The sequence below is a fragment of the Zootoca vivipara genome, chromosome 8 (assembly GCF_965207765.1).
Source record: "Zootoca vivipara chromosome 8, rZooViv2.hap1.1, whole genome shotgun sequence".
Lineage (NCBI taxonomy): Eukaryota > Metazoa > Chordata > Lepidosauria > Squamata > Lacertidae > Zootoca > Zootoca vivipara.
In genome coordinates, this window is record NC_142591.1 from 75,421,527 (window position 1) to 75,440,765 (window position 19,239).

The following is a 19,239-nucleotide window of genomic DNA, read 5'->3' on the forward strand; positions in this document are numbered from 1 at the left end:
TGTTTTTATAAAAATCTAATAAAAATATATATATTTTAAAAATAGAATCAGTTGGCCACATCTGTCATTGGCTCTGGCTCCATCTATGGTTGCTCTCAGAAAAAGGCAACCAAAAGGATCAAGGGGTGGAGCAACTCACCTGTAAGGAAAAGTTACAGCATTTGGGGCTTTTCAGTTTAGGGGAAAGGGACCCAGGTAGTGCTGTGGTTAAACCACTGAGCCTAGGGCTTGCTGATCAGAAGGTCGACGGTTCGAATCCCTGTGATGGTTTGAGCTCCCGTTGCTTGGTCCCAGCTCCTGCCAACCTAGCAGTTCAAAAGCACGTCAAAATGCAAGTAGATAAATAGGAACCGCTACAGCGGGAAGGTAAACGGCGTTTCCATGTGCTGCTCTGGTTTGCCAGAAGCGGCTTTGTCATGCTGGCCACATGACCTGGAAGCTACACGCCGGCTCCCTCGGCCAATAATGCGAGATGAGCACGCAACCCCAGAGTCGGTCACGACTGGACCTTTACCTTTACCTAGTTTAGGGGAAAAGAGGAGCAGGTGACATGACAGAGGTTTATAAAATTATGCACAGCACAGAGAAAGTGGACAGAGAAAAGTATTTCTCCCTCAAAATGCTAGAACTTGCGGACATTCAATGAAGCTATCAGAACAGATAAAAGGAAGTACTTCTTCATGCAGCACATTGATGATGATGATGATGGTGATAATAATAATAATAATAATTGTGAGGGACAAGGGATACAGGGAAGTCCCTCCCATCTTAAGTTCCAGCCCATCCCCAAGCGCTGGAGAGAGTAAGGAGAGCTCTGCCTCCAGCGGAGAGTCAGGAAGTGGTGTCCGAGGCTCAGGCAAGGTTGTGGAGCCCAGGCCGCAGGTGGGACAGGAAGCTGGACGCACGGGGGGGAGGCCAATCCCCCCAACTCCCGAATTGCGACGCAAACGTAGGGGGAAGAGGTTGGGTCTGCCAAAGCTGTGGTGCTGGAAGAAAACGCGCCAATCGCCATTCGGGAGTTCTGACACCTCACCTTAAGGATGCATTTTTACTGCTCTGAACACTGTAAATAATCAGCACTTAATAAAAGCCTTAAAAGACCATGCTGGAGTCGTCACTCTAGAGTAGCCATACCAGGCCCTCTGACAGCAACTCCCGAATCTTTTTTTGGCTACTTTGGAGGGCAGCGATGAGCGCTCAAGAGGCTGAGCATTGGAGGCTGGAGGCCGAAGCAGCGAAGCAGGAGCTGCAGAACCTCACAGCGCACGCACAGCAGCAATTGCATGCCGCTCAGGAGGAAGCGCGAGGGGCGCAGGAGGAGCTGAACAAGCTGGTGGACCAGGTGAGGACAAAAGAGGAGACTGAGAAACAGCTAAGGGTGATGGTATTGGACCTGCAGAAAAAGTTGGAAGAGGAGAAAGCCGCTAGAGGTGGGGGGGCGCCCCAGCCGCAGCTAGTCCAAGTGAGAAGGGGACAGAGCCTAGTCACCAAGTTCAGCGGCGACCCGAGGGAGTACCTAGGATTCGAGACAGAAATAAATTATGCGCTGGAATTGCATGCAGCAGAATTCCCAGATGACGCGCACAGAGTCTCCTTTATCATAGAGCATTTGACGGGGGCCGCCAGGGAATGGGTAAGACCGCTCATCGCGCAAAAAAATCCTTGCATGAAGAACGCAAAATTATTTCTAGAAGCCTTAAAAATAATGTACGCTAGCGACAGTGAAATGGAGGCCACTAAACAGGAGCTTCATAACTTAACACAAGGAAAATCGACAGTTAGGGACTACTGGGCGAGATTCACCATGCTGGTGCACAAATTGGGGTGGGATCTGCAAAGTGAGCCAGTGAAATCAGCCTTCTACCTGGGTTTGCACGCAGACGTTAAGGATGAGCTGGCAAGAGGTCCTAGACCGCAGACTATGGATCAGTTAAGCAAAGCGGCGCTAGCGGTGGGGGTGAGACAGGAATCCAGATGGTATGACAAACAAGCGACGCGCGCAGCAAAACCTTGGTTCCCACGCTCCCAGGACAGACCACATCACCAAACCCCACCCCAGGGACCGCCCCCAGACCCGCCCAGACCAAGCCCAGAGCCGGAACCGATGGAGATCGGGGGAGCGCGCGCGCGGGCTTTTCAAACCCCGGCGGCGCCAAGACGCAAGGAGGGAAGAGGCGGGAATTGCTTTCTCTGCAACTCCCCCCGGCATCGCGTCAGAGACTGCCCTCATCGCAGAGAGTGGCAAGGAAAGGCGGGAACGGTTGTACCTTCCCCCGCTGACGCAGCACCACAGCAGGGAAACGAGACAGCCTGGCTGCAGGAGACAAGGGGCAGCAGCCAGGCACAGTCAGCAGACAACAGCCCCAGCCCGCCCACCCGCACAGAGAGGAGCAGAGCCAGCCCACCCCTCCCAGAGCAGGAGTGGTTCTAGAAGTCACGCTAACGCTCCCAAATGGCTATCCCCTGACAGTCCTCGCCTTAATTGACAGTGGTGCCTCAGCCAACTTCTTCTCGAGAAACTTTGCAGAAGAGCACCAGATCCAACTTCTGCAGCTGGATTTTCCCCTGCACGTGGCCACCATTGACGGCAGAGAGTTGCTGGGAGGGGCCATCACTCATCAAACCCCCCCCCCCATGAGAATGACGGTGGGAAGGCACTCAGAGACACTGGCTTTCAACGTCACAACCATCTCAGACCCCCCCATCGTTTTGGGAATGAGCTGGCTGGCGCGCCACGACCCCTCCATAAGTTGGCACCAGAGATGCATCACGTTTGGGTCGGACTTTTGTCTGGAACATTGCATGCAGCACCAACCAGGGGAGGGGCCTCCGATAGCCACGGTGGCCACCATGCATGTCAAAGGGGGTGAGGCGATACCCAAGCCGTACTGGGACCTGCAGGAGGTCTTCAGCGAAGCGGAGTCCGACCACCTACCCCCACACAGGCCTTTTGACTGCCAGATCAACCTGGTGCCAGGGGCAACGATACCCCCAGCCAAGCTGTACGCCATGTCAGATCAGGAACTGGAGGATCTGCGTGCTTTCATCGACAAGAACCTCAAGCGGGGGTTCATCAGAGAAAGCAAGGCAGCAGGGGGCAGCCCGGTCTTCTGGGTGGACAAGAAAGACACGCAACAGCGCCGTCTTGTGGTGGATTTTAGACGACTGAATTCAGTGACAGAGCCAGTGGCTTTCCCCATGCCCAGAGTGGATGATCTCCTGACAGCGGCACGCAGGGGCAAGATTTTCACCAAACTAGACCTAAGAGGGGCGTACAACTTGATCAGGATCCGGGAGGGCGATGAATGGAAAACCACGATGTTCACGCCTCTGGGCTCTTTTGAATATCTGGTGATGCCCTTCGGGTTGCAAGGGGGCTCAGCATGCTTCCAGGCCTTCATGCACCATGTCCTGGGGTCCCTCCTCTTCAAGAACTGCTTGGTCTTCCTAGATGACATCCTTATCTATTCCAATGACCCAGTGCAACATGTGAAGGATGTCAGGGAGGTGTTGCAGCGCCTGAAGGACAACCACCTGTATGTGAAGCTGGAGAAGTGCAAGTTTCACACCAAAGAGGTGGACTTCCTGGGCTACAAGCTGTCAGACAAGGGGCTGGCGATGGACAAGGACAAGGTGCAGGCCATCCTGGACTGGCACAGCCCCAGGACGCGCAAAGATGCCCAACGCCTACTAGGCTTCGCTAACTTCTACAGGAAGTTCATCAAGAACTTCTCTCGTGTCACGGCTCCTATCACCGACTGCCTGAGAGGCAAGCAGAAGTTCCGGTGGACACCAGAGGCGCAAGCAGCGTTCGAAAGCCTCAAGAGGGTATTCGCTTCAGACCAGCACCTGTTCCACGTGGTGCAGGATGCGCCCCTACGCCTGGAGACAGATGCTTCGGACAAGGCTCTGGGAGCGATTCTGTTGCAACTGGACGCCAACAGAGAGTGGAGACCCTGTGCCTTCTTCTCCAGGAAGCTGACCCAGCCAGAACGCAACTACACAGTGTTTGATAGGGAACTTCTCGCGATCCACGCTGCGTTCCAGCACTGGCGACACTTCCTGGTGGGCGCCAAGCACCCCATCCAGGTGTGCACAGACCACAAGAACCTGGAGTTCTGGAGAACTGCCAGGGTGCTCAACCAGCGGCAGATACGGTGGGCAGAGTTCTTCTCGAACTTCAACTTCTCCATCCACTACATCCCGGGGGAGCAGAATGTCAGGGCGGATGCCCTCTCCCGCAAGCCAGAGTACATGGAGGAGGAGTTGCCACCAGCACCCAGGCACATTTTCCCCCCATCAGCATGGTCCTGCGGAGCAGCAGTGGTGAGCGAGGCAGAACTCACAGCACTGACAGCAGCTGATGAATTTGCCACCCGCATCTTCAGAGAACTGAGAGGGGGGAGGGAGCAGGCCAAAGACTTTGAGGAAAGGAGGGGTTTGCTTTTTTACAGGGGAGCCCTGTACCTGCCAACCAAACAGCTGAGAGGTAAGGCCCTCAAGCAGATGCACGACAACCCAACGGCGGGTCATTTCGGAAGGGACAAAACCACTCACCTAGTCATGAGACACTTCTGGTGGCCAGGGGTGCGGGAGGATGTTCGGGATTATGTAAGGGGATGTGACACCTGCCAGCGAGCAAAGGTGGTCAGAGCGCCACCAGCAGGTTTGCTGGAGCCATTAGCCACACCGCACAGGCCGTGGGAAGTAGTGTCCATGGACTTCATCACAGACCTGCCGTCGTCCAGGGGCAAGACCGCAGTGTTGGTGGTGGTGGACCTCATGTCCAAAATGTGCCACTTTATACCGTGTGCCAGGGCGGTCTCGGCAGAAGAGACGGCCAAACTGTTTGTTGACCACGTATTCAGACTGCATGGATTGCCTTTAAGAGTTATTTCGGATCGTGGCCGCCAATTTGTTTCCAGTTTCTGGCGGCGGCTAATGAACCTCCTGCAGGTGGAGGTCAGTTTGTCTACGGCTCGGCACCCGCAGACCAATGGACAGGCGGAGCGGGTCAACGCCATTCTGCAGCAGTACCTGAGATGTTACGTCAGCCAGAGGCAAACGGACTGGGTGGATCGCCTGCCACTGGCAGAATTTGCCTACAACAATGCGGTGCACGTCTCCACAGGGGTGTCGCCCTTTAAGGCCAACTACGGGCGCGACCTCAGATCTTTCCCGGAGAGGGAGGGGGAGGAGGAGGAAGAGGGCCCACAAGCAGAGGATTGGGCAGAGGACCTGGAGACGGTGCACCAGCAGCTCAGAGAACACTTGGAGAGGGCCAAGGAAGCGTACAAGAAGGGGGCAGATCGCCACAGGCGACCGGGAGAGGTCATCAGGGTGGGGGACAAGGTTTGGTTATCCTCGGAAGGTCTTCCCACCAGGGGGCGATGCAAAAAGTTAGCACCCAGGAGGCTGAGCCCCTTCACGGTCACGCAACAGGTCAACCCGGTAGCCTTCAGGCTAGCACTGCCGGAGGACATGAGAGTGCACCCAGTGTTTCATAGATCGCTGCTGTCGCCGTACAGGGAAAGTACCAGGTTCAGGGACAGCGATCAGCCTCCAGAGGGAGGGGGGGAGACGGGAGACGCCCGACAGCTCAATGAGGCAACTGAGATTTTAGACTCAAGGAGAGGGGTGAGAGGGCTGGAGTACCTGATAGCATGGGAGGACACTCCGCCGTCCCACAATGAGTGGATACCGGCCACGGAAGTACCTGAGGAATTTTTAGTGGAAGAGTTCCACGCCCTGTTCCCCCACAGGCCCAAGCCCTGGCACATGGAAAGGGAGGGAGAGGGGGAGGGGCAGGAGGAAGGGATAGCAGGCAGCAGCTCTCCATGGAGATGGGAAGCGGAATTTGAGGACACGGAAGAAGAGGTGTGGGTTTCACCGAGGTCGACGACGTCAGAGGCAGGAGAGGACTGGCAGAACATTTTTACTCCCACCAGCTCTGACGCCACTGACTTCTTGGGATTCCCGTCTTCTCAGGGGGAAGGAGAAAGATCGCAGGATTGGGGGGAAATTTTTACACCCACAGGGTCGGATGCCACAGACTTCTTGGGGTTTCACTCGTCCCCAGCAAGCAGAGAGCCACTAGGAAGGGGGGGAGAGGAGCCTGGGAGGGGGGTGGATGTGAGGGACAAGGGATACAGGGAAGTCCCTCCCATCTTAAGTTCCAGCCCATCCCCAAGCGCTGGAGAGAGTAAGGAGAGCTCTGCCTCCAGCGGAGAGTCAGGAAGTGGTGTCCGAGGCTCAGGCAAGGTTGTGGAGCCCAGGCCGCAGGTGGGACAGGAAGTTGGACGCACGGGGGGGAGGCCAATCCCCCCAACTCCCGAATTGCGACGCAAACGTAGGGGGAAGAGGTTGGGTCTGCCAAAGCTGTGGTGCTGGAAGAAAACGCGCCAATCGCCATTCGGGAGTTCTGACACCTCACCTTAAGGATGCATTTTTACTGCTCTGAACACTGTAAATAATCAGCACTTAATAAAAGCCTTAAAAGACCATGCTGGAGTCGTCACTCTAGAGTAGCCATACCAGGCCCTCTGACAATAATAATAATAATAATAATAATAATAATAATAATAATAATAATAAATTTCTACCCCGCCCATCTGGTTGGGTTTCCCCAGCGACTCTGGGCGGCTTCCAACAAAAGATTAAAAATACATTAAACCCTCAGTCATTTAAAACTTCCCTAAACAGGGCTGCCTTCAGATGTCTTCTAAATGTCATATAGTTGTAGCTACCTACACTGTCTGGGCTAGCAAACATCTGAATGCCAGTTGCTGGAAAGGGCAGGAGGGCAGAGTGCTGTTCGTCTCATGCCCTGCTTTTGGGTTTCCCACAGGCATCTGGTTGGCCACTGTGAGAAGAGGATGCTGGACTAGATGGGTCTAGCAGGCTCTCCTTATGTTCTTATGTCCCCCCTGGCTTCCGCCCTACAATTCCCGATGGGCACCAACCTCCACTGCACAGGAAGCTGCCTAATACTAAGACAGCATCTCTGGAAATACTAGGGATTGATCCTGGGACCTTTCAAACACAAAGCATGTGGCCTACCACTGAGCTACAGCCCTATCAGCAGCCTGAAAGAATGCCAGGGCCGCCACTCTTCAGAATCTTACAGACGCATACAAATAAAACAGCATTTCCCTCGCACGGTCGACTACATTACACAGCAGCAGCGGATCTCTGAAACAAGCGTTTGGTGTATTTCAACACATACACACCAGAGGGCACCACTATCCAGCCATAAAGAGAGCTGAAGTAATCAGGGAATGGGGATGGCACAAATTTGTCAATGAAAAAGTTGAGGATGACGTAATGTTGCAAGGCCCACGCAACTCCTGCCTCAGAAAGGCCAGGATTACTGGATTAATGCCAGGTTATTCCCATTTATATGAATGAGACACAGCAGGCTACAGATTTTGGCTTTATCTGTGTATTCGAGCCTTTTAAAGCTTTCAAACACGCAACAGTCTTCCAAGACCCACAGCATTCTGTCGGGGCTTCAGCCAATATGTTCACAAACCTCTCCCTTCATAGGACTTTTTCTAGGTTGGATTCCACTGTTGTAATGAGTTGGTTGGTCATTTTGCCAGCTGCATCCACAAATAATTAAAAATAGACTATTTGGGGATAATGCTATGACAAGATCCATCAGGACGAGCACCTTAGGATACAGCAGATCAGATCTCCAGCTCGACTGAACATTTGCCAGAGTAACTTGGCTCAGACGAGGCTGGTGTAAATTCCACAAATGAGATGTTCTGGGGTTGTGATGAGACCAGGTTGGGGTGGACTTAGGCTGGATCCTAAACCCCCCACCAGCTTCGTCTGAAGTAGGACACTATATTAAAGGCTTGCTTTCCCTCTGCCAGACTTAGGCAGAGTGGCAGCCCTGCTGCTGAACAGGGTTTGGATCCACTGTCACTTTACACAGCTTTGCCTTATGTCAGCTTTCTGTGCGTAGGATTGCTCCCTTTGGATTTCAAGTCAAGTAAGAACTAAGAAAGACAGCCAGCACCTATCTGCTATTGGATGGTACTGCTTGAGGCTGCAGCTGTGGAATCCCATGCATGAATACTCTTCATATGTGGTGCAAGGGGCCTGGGCATGTGGCTGTTAACCAGAAGGTTGGTGGTTTGACTCTACCCAGGGGTGGCTGTGGGCAGGATTCCTGCACTGCAGATGGATGAAATAGATGACACTCAGGTCCCTTCCAACTCTACAATTCTATTATTCTATGTATTCATTTATTGCAGGCTTCCTCAACCTCGGCCCTCCAAATGTTTTTGGCCTACAACTCCCATGATCCCTAGCTAGCAAGACCAGTGGTCAGGGATGATGGGAACTGTAGTCTCAAAACATCTGGAGGGCCGGGGTTGAGGAAGCCTGGTTTATTGTTGATAAGACTGCTTTTCTGTCAAGTTACCATTAAAAAAAATAAAAATAAAAAATGGGTGGGCCTGCAGATTATCCCCTCTCAACAGCACATGCAAAAGTAGCTATTTATGTTCAAACATTATTTCTGAAGAGGGTCTCATTGGTATTGTTGGTGCTGACCTTTAAAGCCCTAAATGGCCTCGGCTCAGTATACCTGAAGGAGCATCTCCACCCCCATTGTTCAGCCTGGACACTGAGGTCCAGCTCTGAGGGCCTTCTGGCAATTCCCTTCCTGCGAGAAGTGAGGTTACAGGGAACCAGGCAGAGCGCCTTCTTGGTAGTGGCATCCGCCCTGTACAATGCCCTCCCTTCAAGGAAATAAACAACTATCTGGCTTTTAGAAGACATCTGAAAGCAACCCTGTTTAGGGACGTTTTTATTGTTTGATGTTTTATTGTGTTTTTAATATTCTGTTGGGAGCCATCCAGAGTGGCTGGGGAAACCCAGCCAGATGGGTGGGGTATAAATAATAATTATTATTGTTAATAAGTTTTGTGACTGCAAAAGCAGTCTCTGCAAAGAAAATAATAATCTGAGAACCTCAGAGACAGCTGCTGCCCACAATCCATGGTGGTTGTGTTGGCATGCTGTATTTTAGACAAGGATGCTCCACTGTTAGGTGGACCTGCTCACACGGGAACAGAAGGCAATGTGTGAAAGCAGCTCAAAGGCAGCTGAATACCAGTGAAAGACACATTTCCACACTAAGAAGCAGTGTCAATGAAAATAGGGAAGGCAATGACAGATATGAATCTATTCCCAAAAATGGGTTTTTTGTTTTGTTTTTTTAAAGTGCCATTTTGCAATACTGGACAAGTCTCCCCACCCCCAGAAATTGTGAAATTGAGGGGGAAAGAATAAGAACATGTAGCTTTCCTTGATAGTTTGACTAAAGCTTTCCCTGAGGCTCTTAGGGTTATGGTAACCAGAGAGATCCTGCTTAGGGACTCTTTTGTTTTTCTGCAGTTCTAAGAAAAGCAGTGGCTTTATTCTACGCCAGACTTAATGAATGTGTTTCTGTCCAAACTAGAAACAACATTGGATATCCATTATTGGAGCTCTTAATATCGTTTTGTTGATTTAAATGCAGATGTGCCAATGGGGAGAGGGTGGCACTCCCCCAATAGGAAGACCAAGGCTGTAGGCACATGGTAAGGGAGTCAGTCCAAGCACCCCTAAGGAGTTTAAGGAGTTCCCCAATCTCTCTCCCCCCGCCCAATCTTCTTTTAGGCACAAAGTGATGGAAAGGAACTGTCTTTCAGATCCAACACGGTAAAAGTGTGGGATACTTTTTATTACTGCATTCAGTTTTGTAATGAAGACATTGATTTCAGTCTCGTTATTTGTAATTTGTACCATCTCTTCCTCCCATTAAAAACCCAACTCTTCCTCAAAGCAGCCACACTCCAGATGCCCTTTTTATTGTGCATTCGTAATTAGTACAGTGGCACCTCGGTTTAAGTACACAATTGGTTCCGGAAGTCTGTACTTAACCTGAAGCGTACTTAACCTGAAGCGAACTTTCCTACTGAAAGTAATGGAAAGTGAATTAATCTGTTCCAGACAGGTCCGCGGAGTACTCAATCTGAAGCATACTTAACCTGAAGTATGAGCGTAATTGGTTCTGGCAGTCCGTACTTAACCTGAAGTGTACTTAACCTGAAGTGAACTTTCCCATTGAAAGTAATGGAAAGTGGATTAATTCGTTCCAGACGGGTCCGCAGAGTACTTAAACTGAAAGTACTCAAACCGAAGCATACTTAAACCGAGGTATGACTGTACTCACAATGGCATTGGCGAAGTTATTATATGATTCTGCTTTCAATACTGCCTTCCAACGTTTCAGCGTGGACATACCGCTTCATTTCCAACTGGTGCCATCCACTAACCTCCTGCTGAGATCCTGTAACTTTTCATTCCACAAATGTTCTGGGGTTGTTGGCTTTTGTACTGCATTTGTTTCGCTATAATGCCTTTCCAGATGACAATAATGTGGTAACACTGGGGAAGGATCACAAAACTAATGAAGCATAATGATGGATGGGTGGATGGATGACTACTAATGAAGTATTATTGCATCAATGAAGTATTGTAGAATACACCTGAACTCCATCCCCACCCCCACTGTGTAGGTGCCCAGAGAATATTCTAAATCCAATGTTGAACTGTGTAGATAAGCCCATGTGCTGCTGTGGTTTGCCAGAAGCAGCTTAAGTCATGCTGGCCACATGACCTGGAAGCTGTACGCCGGCTCCCTCGGCCAATAATGCGAGATAAGCGCACAACCCCAGTCGGTCACAACTGGACCTAATGGTCAGGGGCCCCTTTACCTTTAATCAGCACTTTGGCATATCATTTAGTGCTACATAGTTGCTAAGGGACGCGGGTGGCGCTGTGGTCTAAACCACTAAGCCTCTTGGGCTTGCCAATTGGAAGGTTGGCGGTTTGAATCCTCATGACGGGGTGAGCTCCTGTTGCTCTGTCCCAGCTCCTGCCAACCTAGCAATTCAAAAGTACGTCATTGCAAGTAGATAAATAGGTACCGCTGCAGTGGGAAGGTAAACGGTGTTTCCGTGTGCTCTGGTTTCCGTCACGGTGTTCCATTGCGCCAGAAGCGGTTTAGTCATGCTGGCCACACGACCCAGAAAACTGTCTGTTGACAAATGCTGGCTCCCTCGGCCTGAAAGCAAGATGAGTGCTGCAACCCCATAGTCGCCTTTGACTGGACTTAACCATCCATGGGTTCTTTATCTTTTTACCATACATAGTTGCTGTACTCGGTGCAGGGTGTTTCTTTTTCATCTAGATTCTCATTAGGTCTTAGAGGAAAATACTATATTGACCAAGAAACCAGGAAGTCCATGGTTAATACCCATGAATTTGCTAGACGGCCTTAGGCAGGCCACTTTCTCTCTGTGCCCCCGTTCTCTAACCCCCACAAATTTTGTAATAAGGAAGTAGATATGTCATACCTCTCAAAATGACTTTGCGGATTTTTGAGATAACACGTATGAAGTGTTTGGGCATTCAAATACTGTAGTGCTAAAAAAAAAAAGTAGGAGAAACACAGCCCATTTCCTTTCCTACCGGATGAGCTGGTGCAAGATCATTTGTAGCTGAGGGCAGCAAACCAAGGACTGGTTGCCCCTGGATGAATGCTGTTGACTTCAATGAGACCAGTGTATAGTAGGCGATGTGTAGATAACAGCCAATGTGGCTTAATTAAGTTAAATGCAAATATACCAGTTCAAATCTTAATCGATCCATGCCTTTGTTTCTCAGTGCCGGTTCCCAAAAGGACGCACAGCAGCCAGGCCACCACTTTGCAGACTGGAAGGAAGGTTTTGCTTCATACCTTTGTCATTCTGGAAACTTCCACAGCTGATCCATTTCTTTAAAAAACGTTTTGAAATTGAATTTGCCATAGCTCACAATTGCCATCTAGTGACACATTTGAATAATGCATTTTTGTTGCTGTTTAGTCATTTAGTTTAGCCATCACCTCCTGGCAAATAGAAGGGGAAGAAATGGAGGCAGTGAGAGATTTTACTTTCTTGGGTTCCATGATCAATGCAGATGGTGACAGCAGTCACGAAATTAATAGACGCCTGCTTCTTGGGAGAAAAGCAATGACAAACCTAGACAGCATCTTAAAAGGCAGAGCCATCACCTTGCCAACAAAGGTCCGTATAAAGCTATGGTTTTCGCCGTAGTGATGTATGGAAGTGAGGGCTGGACCATAAAGAAGACTGATCGCCGAAGAATTGATGCTTTTGAATTATGGTGCTGGAGGAGACTCTTGAGAGTCGCATGGACTGCAAGAAGATCAACCCTATCCACTCTTAGGGAAATCAGCCCTGAGTGCTCACTGGAAGGACAGATCCTGAAGCTGAGGCTCCAATACTTTGGGCACCTCATGAGAAGACTCGACTCCCTGGAAAAGACCCTGATGCTGGGAAAGATTGAGGGCACAAGGAGACGGGGACGACAGACGCCGAGATGGTTGGACAGTGTTCTCGAAGCTACCAACATGAGTCTGACCAAACTGTGGGAGGCAGTGCAAGACAGGAGTGCCTGGCGTGCTCTGGTCCATGGGGTCACGAAGAGTCGGACATGACTAAACGACTAATCAACAACAACAACTTATACAAGGCATAAAATTAACATAGCATGCTTTTAAAGTTGTTTATTAAGACAGATAAACATGCTAAATCAGTGTCAACCAATGTAGTGTGGAAGCAAGTTCCCCCGACATTTCCAGAAAGCATTCATCATCACCAGTGTTTCCTTTCAAATGAGCTCTCTAAAATTTGGATAGGGGCACCTATCCAAGCACCTCCCTCAAGTAAGTCCCAACGAATTCAATTACAGTACTCCTAGATAGATGACTTTAGCATTGCAGCCTCAATGTGTCACAATTCCTTGTCAATCTATACCCAATCCATCGGCCAGAAATACATTATGGGATTTTTTAAAAATTGCAGCCAATGTCCCCTCACCCCACCTTTCTGTTAGGATTTGAACAGTCCTGGGGCTGCTTAGAAGTACAATGGACTAAGGGAGACTAAAGGACGTAGCTGGTTCTAGCAACTGCATCACCTGCATACGAAAACCCTATACAGTATTCACAGATCAGCTTCTGAATCGCTTTCTTCAGTCTGCTGAGGTAACCTCTTAATGCCAACAATAAGATCAATACTTAAAAGCTTAGCTGCACATTGAAGAATGGAAGCCACTAATTGGTACTTACAGGACACTGATTCTAACCTTTCTTGATTTGGCAGAAGCGGCTGATTATTTCTGACAGCGCTGGTAACTTCAAGATAGAGCTGAGGAAAAGCATCCCTTTTCTGTACCCTACAGAGGGTTTTTGGAACACTGAGCAATGCATCAGCAATTACAGCACAAAGAATGGATACGTTTGGTGACTGGCACTGCTTTGCATAGCAGGACAGGTAGTAATGTAACAGTACCTCGAATATCCCACCGACTGGCAAAACTGATCCCTCCTTTATGTAAGAGCTGGAATTACTCTGAATATGGCTTCTGATATTATCCACTTCTTTAACTCCACAGCCTTGCCTAGTACAACTGTCCTCAGTGGGTTGCAGATGCACAAGTACATTTCTGGAACTGATGCTTCTTTCTGCTCTGGTAGGAGCAAGCAGATTTTCCGCAAGTGATTCATCCCCATCCATTCTCAACATTCCTTTTGGATGACTGCATTTCTGATACACCTTTTGCCTGTCAACTAAATCACATTCATGTAGGTCTGAGCACATGGCATCATGTGCCAAATCTACGCCTCCCGAGTTAGTCAGATGCATGGATGAACATGCCAACTCTCTGTCTACCGATGAAGCAGAAACAACAGAGTCCTCTTCCATTTCAAATCCACAAGGTCTTGGCTGCTTGGCACAAGCGTGAACCTCACCACAGCCAGTGTGCTTCTCTACAAAATGTTGCTGTGCACCAGAACACTGCTGACTATTATGCAGAGTTCTGGAGAGGTTTTGCTCACTCAGACAAACAACCGTAAACATCTGTCGTAACATTTTGAATGCACCATGAAAAGCACAAACATGTTGCTCAGTAACCCCATGCACTGGCCCACAGAGAATCACACAGTGGAGCTGAAGGGCACACGTCCTTTCAAAGCCTATATGGACAAATCTTTTGGTGCCAAGGTGCAATGGCTGGCAAAATTTTGCTACAGCGGCTTCTGTGATTTCAGTGTGAATATTGTCCAAAGATGGCTTAAAAGGTGAAATATCTGTGATCCTGTAGATAAGAGATATCTCCTCTGGGGACAGACACTCTACAATAGATATGCTACTGCTTTTTGCATAGTTATGAACAGCTTCCTGTTGTTTTACACTTGACAATAAAACCTTGATGTCATTGTCCCGCATGTGCTTTAGAATAGCTTCTGTTCTTTTTGTAATCCAGGTTTCAGATGTCCCATGTTGATTTTCAGCAGTTATGACAACTTCAGCACCCAAGTCAGAATAAGCAGGCTGGATAGGTTCTGTTATAACTAAAACTCTTCTGTCACCATCTGCAGGACAGTACACAGCAAAGTCTCTGTGAAGAATAAGCCCATCTAGGATTCTTGAACTTGAAACAGGAAGGCCTGTCACAGTAGTATGCAACTCAGCAAAACAGTCATCCACAAAGCAAAGGACTTCACTCCTATTTTTACCAGCAGTAACTCTGAAGTAGAAATCACAGCTTAACTGTGAAAGAAACTTTTGCCTATTGATTCCTACTTTCCCAGAAAAATAAGCTTCCAGTACCAACCCCATTGTGCTCATACTTATTTCTTCATCAGAAACAGAAAATACTGAATGAAAATGTTTTTCAAGGTCTCTTGTCACTATGTAATCTAGAATGTCCACCTGGATCATTGTAAGAAGCTGGGAAACCTGTTTCAGTCTGTAAAAAAATTCTTTACAATTCTCTCGTCCTTGGATGTTCTCATAATAGGAAGAACTACCTCCTTTAACAAGTTTTTCAAGTTCTTGAAGTAAAATGGAGAGAATTACGATGAACGTTTTAGCACCATCCCCAGTCAAATTGCAGTGTGTGGAAATGCATGAAATCATCATTCTGTTAAAAACCAAAGAGAAACAAATGGTTTAAAGTAAGCCCACAACTTATGTGCCTTTAACTTGTGCACATTCAGCTCTATGCGCATCACTTTGGCAATCCAACCCAAGACTAAACCCAATGTGTTTTGACTATACGTGATTTTGGCTTTAGGTGTGATCCCTGGAATAGCTTCCTTCCCAGAAGGAAAGGAATAGCTTCCTTCCCAGAAGCTATTAAGGTGGCTTACCAATCTCTGGGAGAGGGCTCTGGGAGGTTCCCAGGGCCCTCCCATTGACCTTTCCAGAGTCTGAAACAAGGAAACCAGCTGGGTGCGCAGGAAATAAATAAATGGAAAGTGGGGAACAGAGGGTTTGCCCTGCTTTCCATTTTTTTTATTTATTCCACCCACCCACATAAGATTGTAATTGAGCACCTTCCAACATAAGATGAAAACACAATGAAACATCATACATTACAACCTTCCTTGCAAGTTATCTGTACTAAGACATGGGCAGATTCCATACATGAGCCACTGGCAACTATGAGGCTGCGAGGGGGGCAATGTGTTTTGAGTATACGTGATTTTGGTTTTAGGCGTGATCCCTGGAATGTAACCCCCGCATAGACTGCGAACTTTACTATATTTGAAATATCTCTAAATGAATTATTTCTTTTCTACAAATCTACAGCAGAAAAACAAAAATACAGTTTATGTGTAAGATCCCAATATACAAGTAACTTGCAACCTAAGTGAGAGTTTGGTTCCAGGGATCTGATTTTAAATGCAAAATTGCACAAATTCAGGGGGCTGTTTACTGGGTTTTTGGAAGGTGGAAAGGGGGTCTAGCTCCCAGGGCCCTCAATAAACTTTTCCAGACCTTGGTAAGCAAGGCACATCCTTTCTTATGGGCCTCTGGGACACTTTGAGAGATCCCACACATCCTTCCCAGAAGCTATTAAGGTAGCTTACCAATTTCTGGGAAAGGGCTCTGTGAGATTCCCAGGGCCCTCCCATTGACCTTTCCAGAGTCTGAAACAAGGAAACCCAGCTGGGTGTGCAGGAAATAAATAAATGGAATGTGGGGAACAGAGGGTTTGCCCTGCTTCCCTTTTTTATATATTCCACCCACCCACATAAGATTGTAATTGAGCACCTTCCAACATAAGATAAAAACACAACGAAACATCATACATTACAACCTTCCTAAGATGCAAGTTATCTGTACTAAGACATTAAACCCAATGGTTGTGGGCAGATTCCATACATGGGCAACTGGCAACTATGAGGCTGCGAGGGGGGCAATATTTCTGTGAAAGTGCCTCAGTGAGGTGGTCATGGGTTCTATGTTCACTGTGCCTTAAAAATGAAGTTGGTGGAAAATGTGCACAAAACACCAGCAAAAGCGATCAAGGGACTCAAGAAACTCCCCTATGAGGAAAGGCTGCCTTTCAATTTAGGCGATAAGGTGGATGGGCATGTGACTTCTTGTGCTTTTGACCATGATATACATGGGACGATATCAACTGATGTAAATGATGCCTTTGTGGGGGAAGCTATAGATTATGGCCCTCTGAGCTATCTGGATGGGAGCAGCCATCAAGGCTACCTTTGACACCTGAGATGTATATTTTTAGGGCCCACCTTGTTTCTGTGATTGTAAGCTGTTTTTAGCATTACATTTCAATTGGTGTAACCTACCCTGGGATCTTAGGGTGAAGGCAGCCACAGGGGCACTGGTATCCAGCTGGAAAGAAGGAGGTTTAACAAACTGAAGGGCATGCTGATGGCGACAGATATACCCCTGCTTTAAGTTGTTTACACACTGTCTTCTCTTGCATATTATTTATTACAAAATAAATATTATTTATTACATATTATTGCATTATGTAATATTATTGCATATTATTTATTACAAAATAATAACGAAGTGCTTTAAGGACAGAACGTCGGATTATGGAATGATGTCGGAGTACTGAACCACTGGTATATCACAAGTGGACTCTTTATTACGCAATGGTTCAAGATAAAATCTATTTTGGAAAGGGAAGAAATGAGCACTGTATTACAAGTGAACTCTTTATTTACTGTGTTTGCTACTGTTTAAGATAAAACCTATTTGGGAAAGAAACTACTTTTGCCATTTTATGGACGTTTATTGTTTGTTTACAGATAGTTGCCTTGGTGATATTAACTTGTGTTGAGGAAAATTTATAATTTATCTTAAAAACCATTGTAAATGGTTAAAATTGTTAGTAGGATTGGAAGAACACTTGTAGTTTAATGGTGAATTTTTGGATATAATGGAGATGTAAAAGATTTGGATTATCAGATTATGCAGGAGGAAATGACTAACAATAGGACCCACAAAGGGGAGGATGGACATTTAGGAGATTCTTCGGAATCTTCTGTTTATGTTGTATTTTGGGTATGTGATTGTTAAAATGTCATTTGAAAAAGCAAACTAAATAAAAATAAAATAAGAATGTGGAAAAATGAATATATATATAAAATCTTGTGTTGATTGCAGTAGTCATTGTATCACCACTCATTGTTTTCATGAGTGGGCCGGCAACTAGTAATAATAGTATGCGCACCTACCGGTAAGTTGCAAGTGTTGGTGAGACAGAGCTAAATTTCACAGCAATATGCTGTAGAGCAGGGGTCAGCAAACTTTTTCAGCAGGGGGCCGGTCCACTGTCCCTCAGACCTTGTGGGGGGCCAGACTATATTTTGAAAAAAAATATGAACAAATTCCTATGTCCCACAAATGACCCACAGATGCATTTTAAATAAAAGGACACATTCTACTAATGAAAAAACACCAGGCAGGCCACACAAATAACCCAGAGATGCATTTTAAATAAAAGGACACATTCTACTCATGTAAAAACGTGCTGATTCCCAGACCTTCTGCAAGCCGGATTGAGAAGGCAATTGGGCCGCATCCGGCCCCCGGGCTTTAGTTTGGGGACCTGTTGTAGAGCAATGCTAGACAGGGCACAGGAAATCCGTGAGCAGCATCTTCTGAAGTGCTAAAAATTAAAACGAAAACCTGATGTGGAAAATTTGCAGTCCACACTGTCTCCTCCTCCTCCTCCTCCTCCTCCTCCTGGATGTAGCCAGGATTTATGGGTTTTTTTGGGGGGGTAGGACACCCAGCTGTCACCATCCCGTGTCTGGATCTGTCTACCAGATTCGGAATGCAACGTCTCAACCACAGTCGCTTCGAATTACTTTCTTTTGACACCCCCAAGCGCTCAGCAAACCTGTCAAAAACCTTCTACCATTTCTACTTTCAGTTAAGTATTTTTCCTTTATTTCCTTGATTTAGGCGGGGCAGCTGCCGCCCTGGCTAAACCCATGGCCCTCCCCGAAACCCCTGAGAGGGGGCCCGCCCGAGTCCTTGACGCGGCCTAGGCCACGGAACTGCTCGTAAGGAGGAAGGGCGGAGCGGGGGCCGTCGATTACCGGGCCGTGGGCGACTCTACGTTCAAGGCCTCCAGCACGCGCCGGCCGTCCCTGGAAAGCAGCACTTCCCCCGTGGGGCGGGTGAGCAGCACATGCCCTCCTCGAGGCCCCACGGAGCCCCGGACGACGGCAGCGAGCGCGGCGGCTTCCTGCACCAGCCGCCCCGGACCCAAGCGCTGCGCGGTCGCCATGGCAACGGAACCACGGCCCAGGCGGGGCGCGCGGTCCTTCGCCATCCTCTCGGCGACGCCGTGACGTCAGGCGCTCCTCCCCCAGCCTTGCGATTGGTTGAGCAGCACGGCCCCGTCTCTTCATTGTTATTTAAAAGCCGTCCGTTCGTTTTTTATTCTGCCCCATCTTTTATTTTAAAAGCGAGGAACCGAGGGTCCTGGACTATACAGAAGTATGCCGGGCCGTGACAGTTCCTTCCTTCTCCTCAATCCCAAATGGCCTGCAAGTTATTCTGTGGCGGTGAGGCAAAGGGTACATGATCAGGAGCACAGGTCGTGGCTGAAATGAAAAACAAAACAAAAAACCCTCTTTATTCTGCCCCACTTCTGTTCCTCAGGCACGTTCTCCTCAGCGTTGCCCTCACAGTGGCAGCGCGAGGGCAGGAGGCACACTCTTCCGCACTGCGCATGCTCAACTTGCGCAGTAAGCACCGTGAAGCCTTTCCCAGGCTCTTACCCACACTTTCCGTCTCAGCTGGGACCCTGTCTAGCTTCGCTCTCCCC

General features: G+C 48.3%; 1 protein-coding gene across 4 annotated transcripts; it reads right to left on the reverse strand.

Moving 5' to 3' along the window:
• Window positions 1-12,616: 12,616 nt before the first annotated feature.
• Window positions 12,617-19,213, reverse strand: BBS10 (Bardet-Biedl syndrome 10). 4 transcript variants are annotated; one of them, XM_035125062.3, is made up of 3 exons: window positions 18,506-18,948; window positions 17,945-18,069; window positions 12,617-15,054 (listed from the first exon to the last, which is right to left on the reverse strand). In XM_035125062.3, exons 1-3 carry the CDS (start codon window positions 18,818-18,820, stop codon window positions 13,071-13,073), a joined length of 2,424 nt encoding a protein of 807 aa, XP_034980953.2. In that variant the 5' UTR covers window positions 18,821-18,948; the 3' UTR covers window positions 12,617-13,070. The 4 variants fall into 4 exon arrangements, with proteins under 4 accessions (XP_034980953.2, XP_060133608.1, XP_088532538.1 ...); XM_060277625.2 differs by lacking the exon at window positions 17,945-18,069 and adding an exon at window positions 17,636-17,760 and having other exon boundaries at window positions 18,506-18,633; XM_088676412.1 differs by lacking the exons at window positions 17,945-18,069; window positions 18,506-18,948 and adding an exon at window positions 19,193-19,213.
• Between the last annotated feature and the right edge of the window lie 26 nt (window positions 19,214-19,239).

What these genes read in the sequence shown, in the direction of transcription:
- BBS10 (XM_035125062.3), bottom strand. Translation starts at nt 18,820, where the DNA reads ATGAAGAGACGGGGCCGTGCTGCTCAACCAATCGCAAGGCTGGGGGAG. An exon ending in GTAGAGTCGCCCACGGCCCG is followed by an intron (nt 18,070 to 18,505) that starts GTAATCGACGGC and finishes TTTAATTTTTAG; the next exon opens with CACTTCAGAAGATGCTGCTC. An exon ending in CTCAATCCGGCTTGCAGAAG is followed by an intron (nt 15,055 to 17,944) that starts GTCTGGGAATCA and finishes GGTTTTTAACAG; the next exon opens with AATGATGATTTCATGCATTT.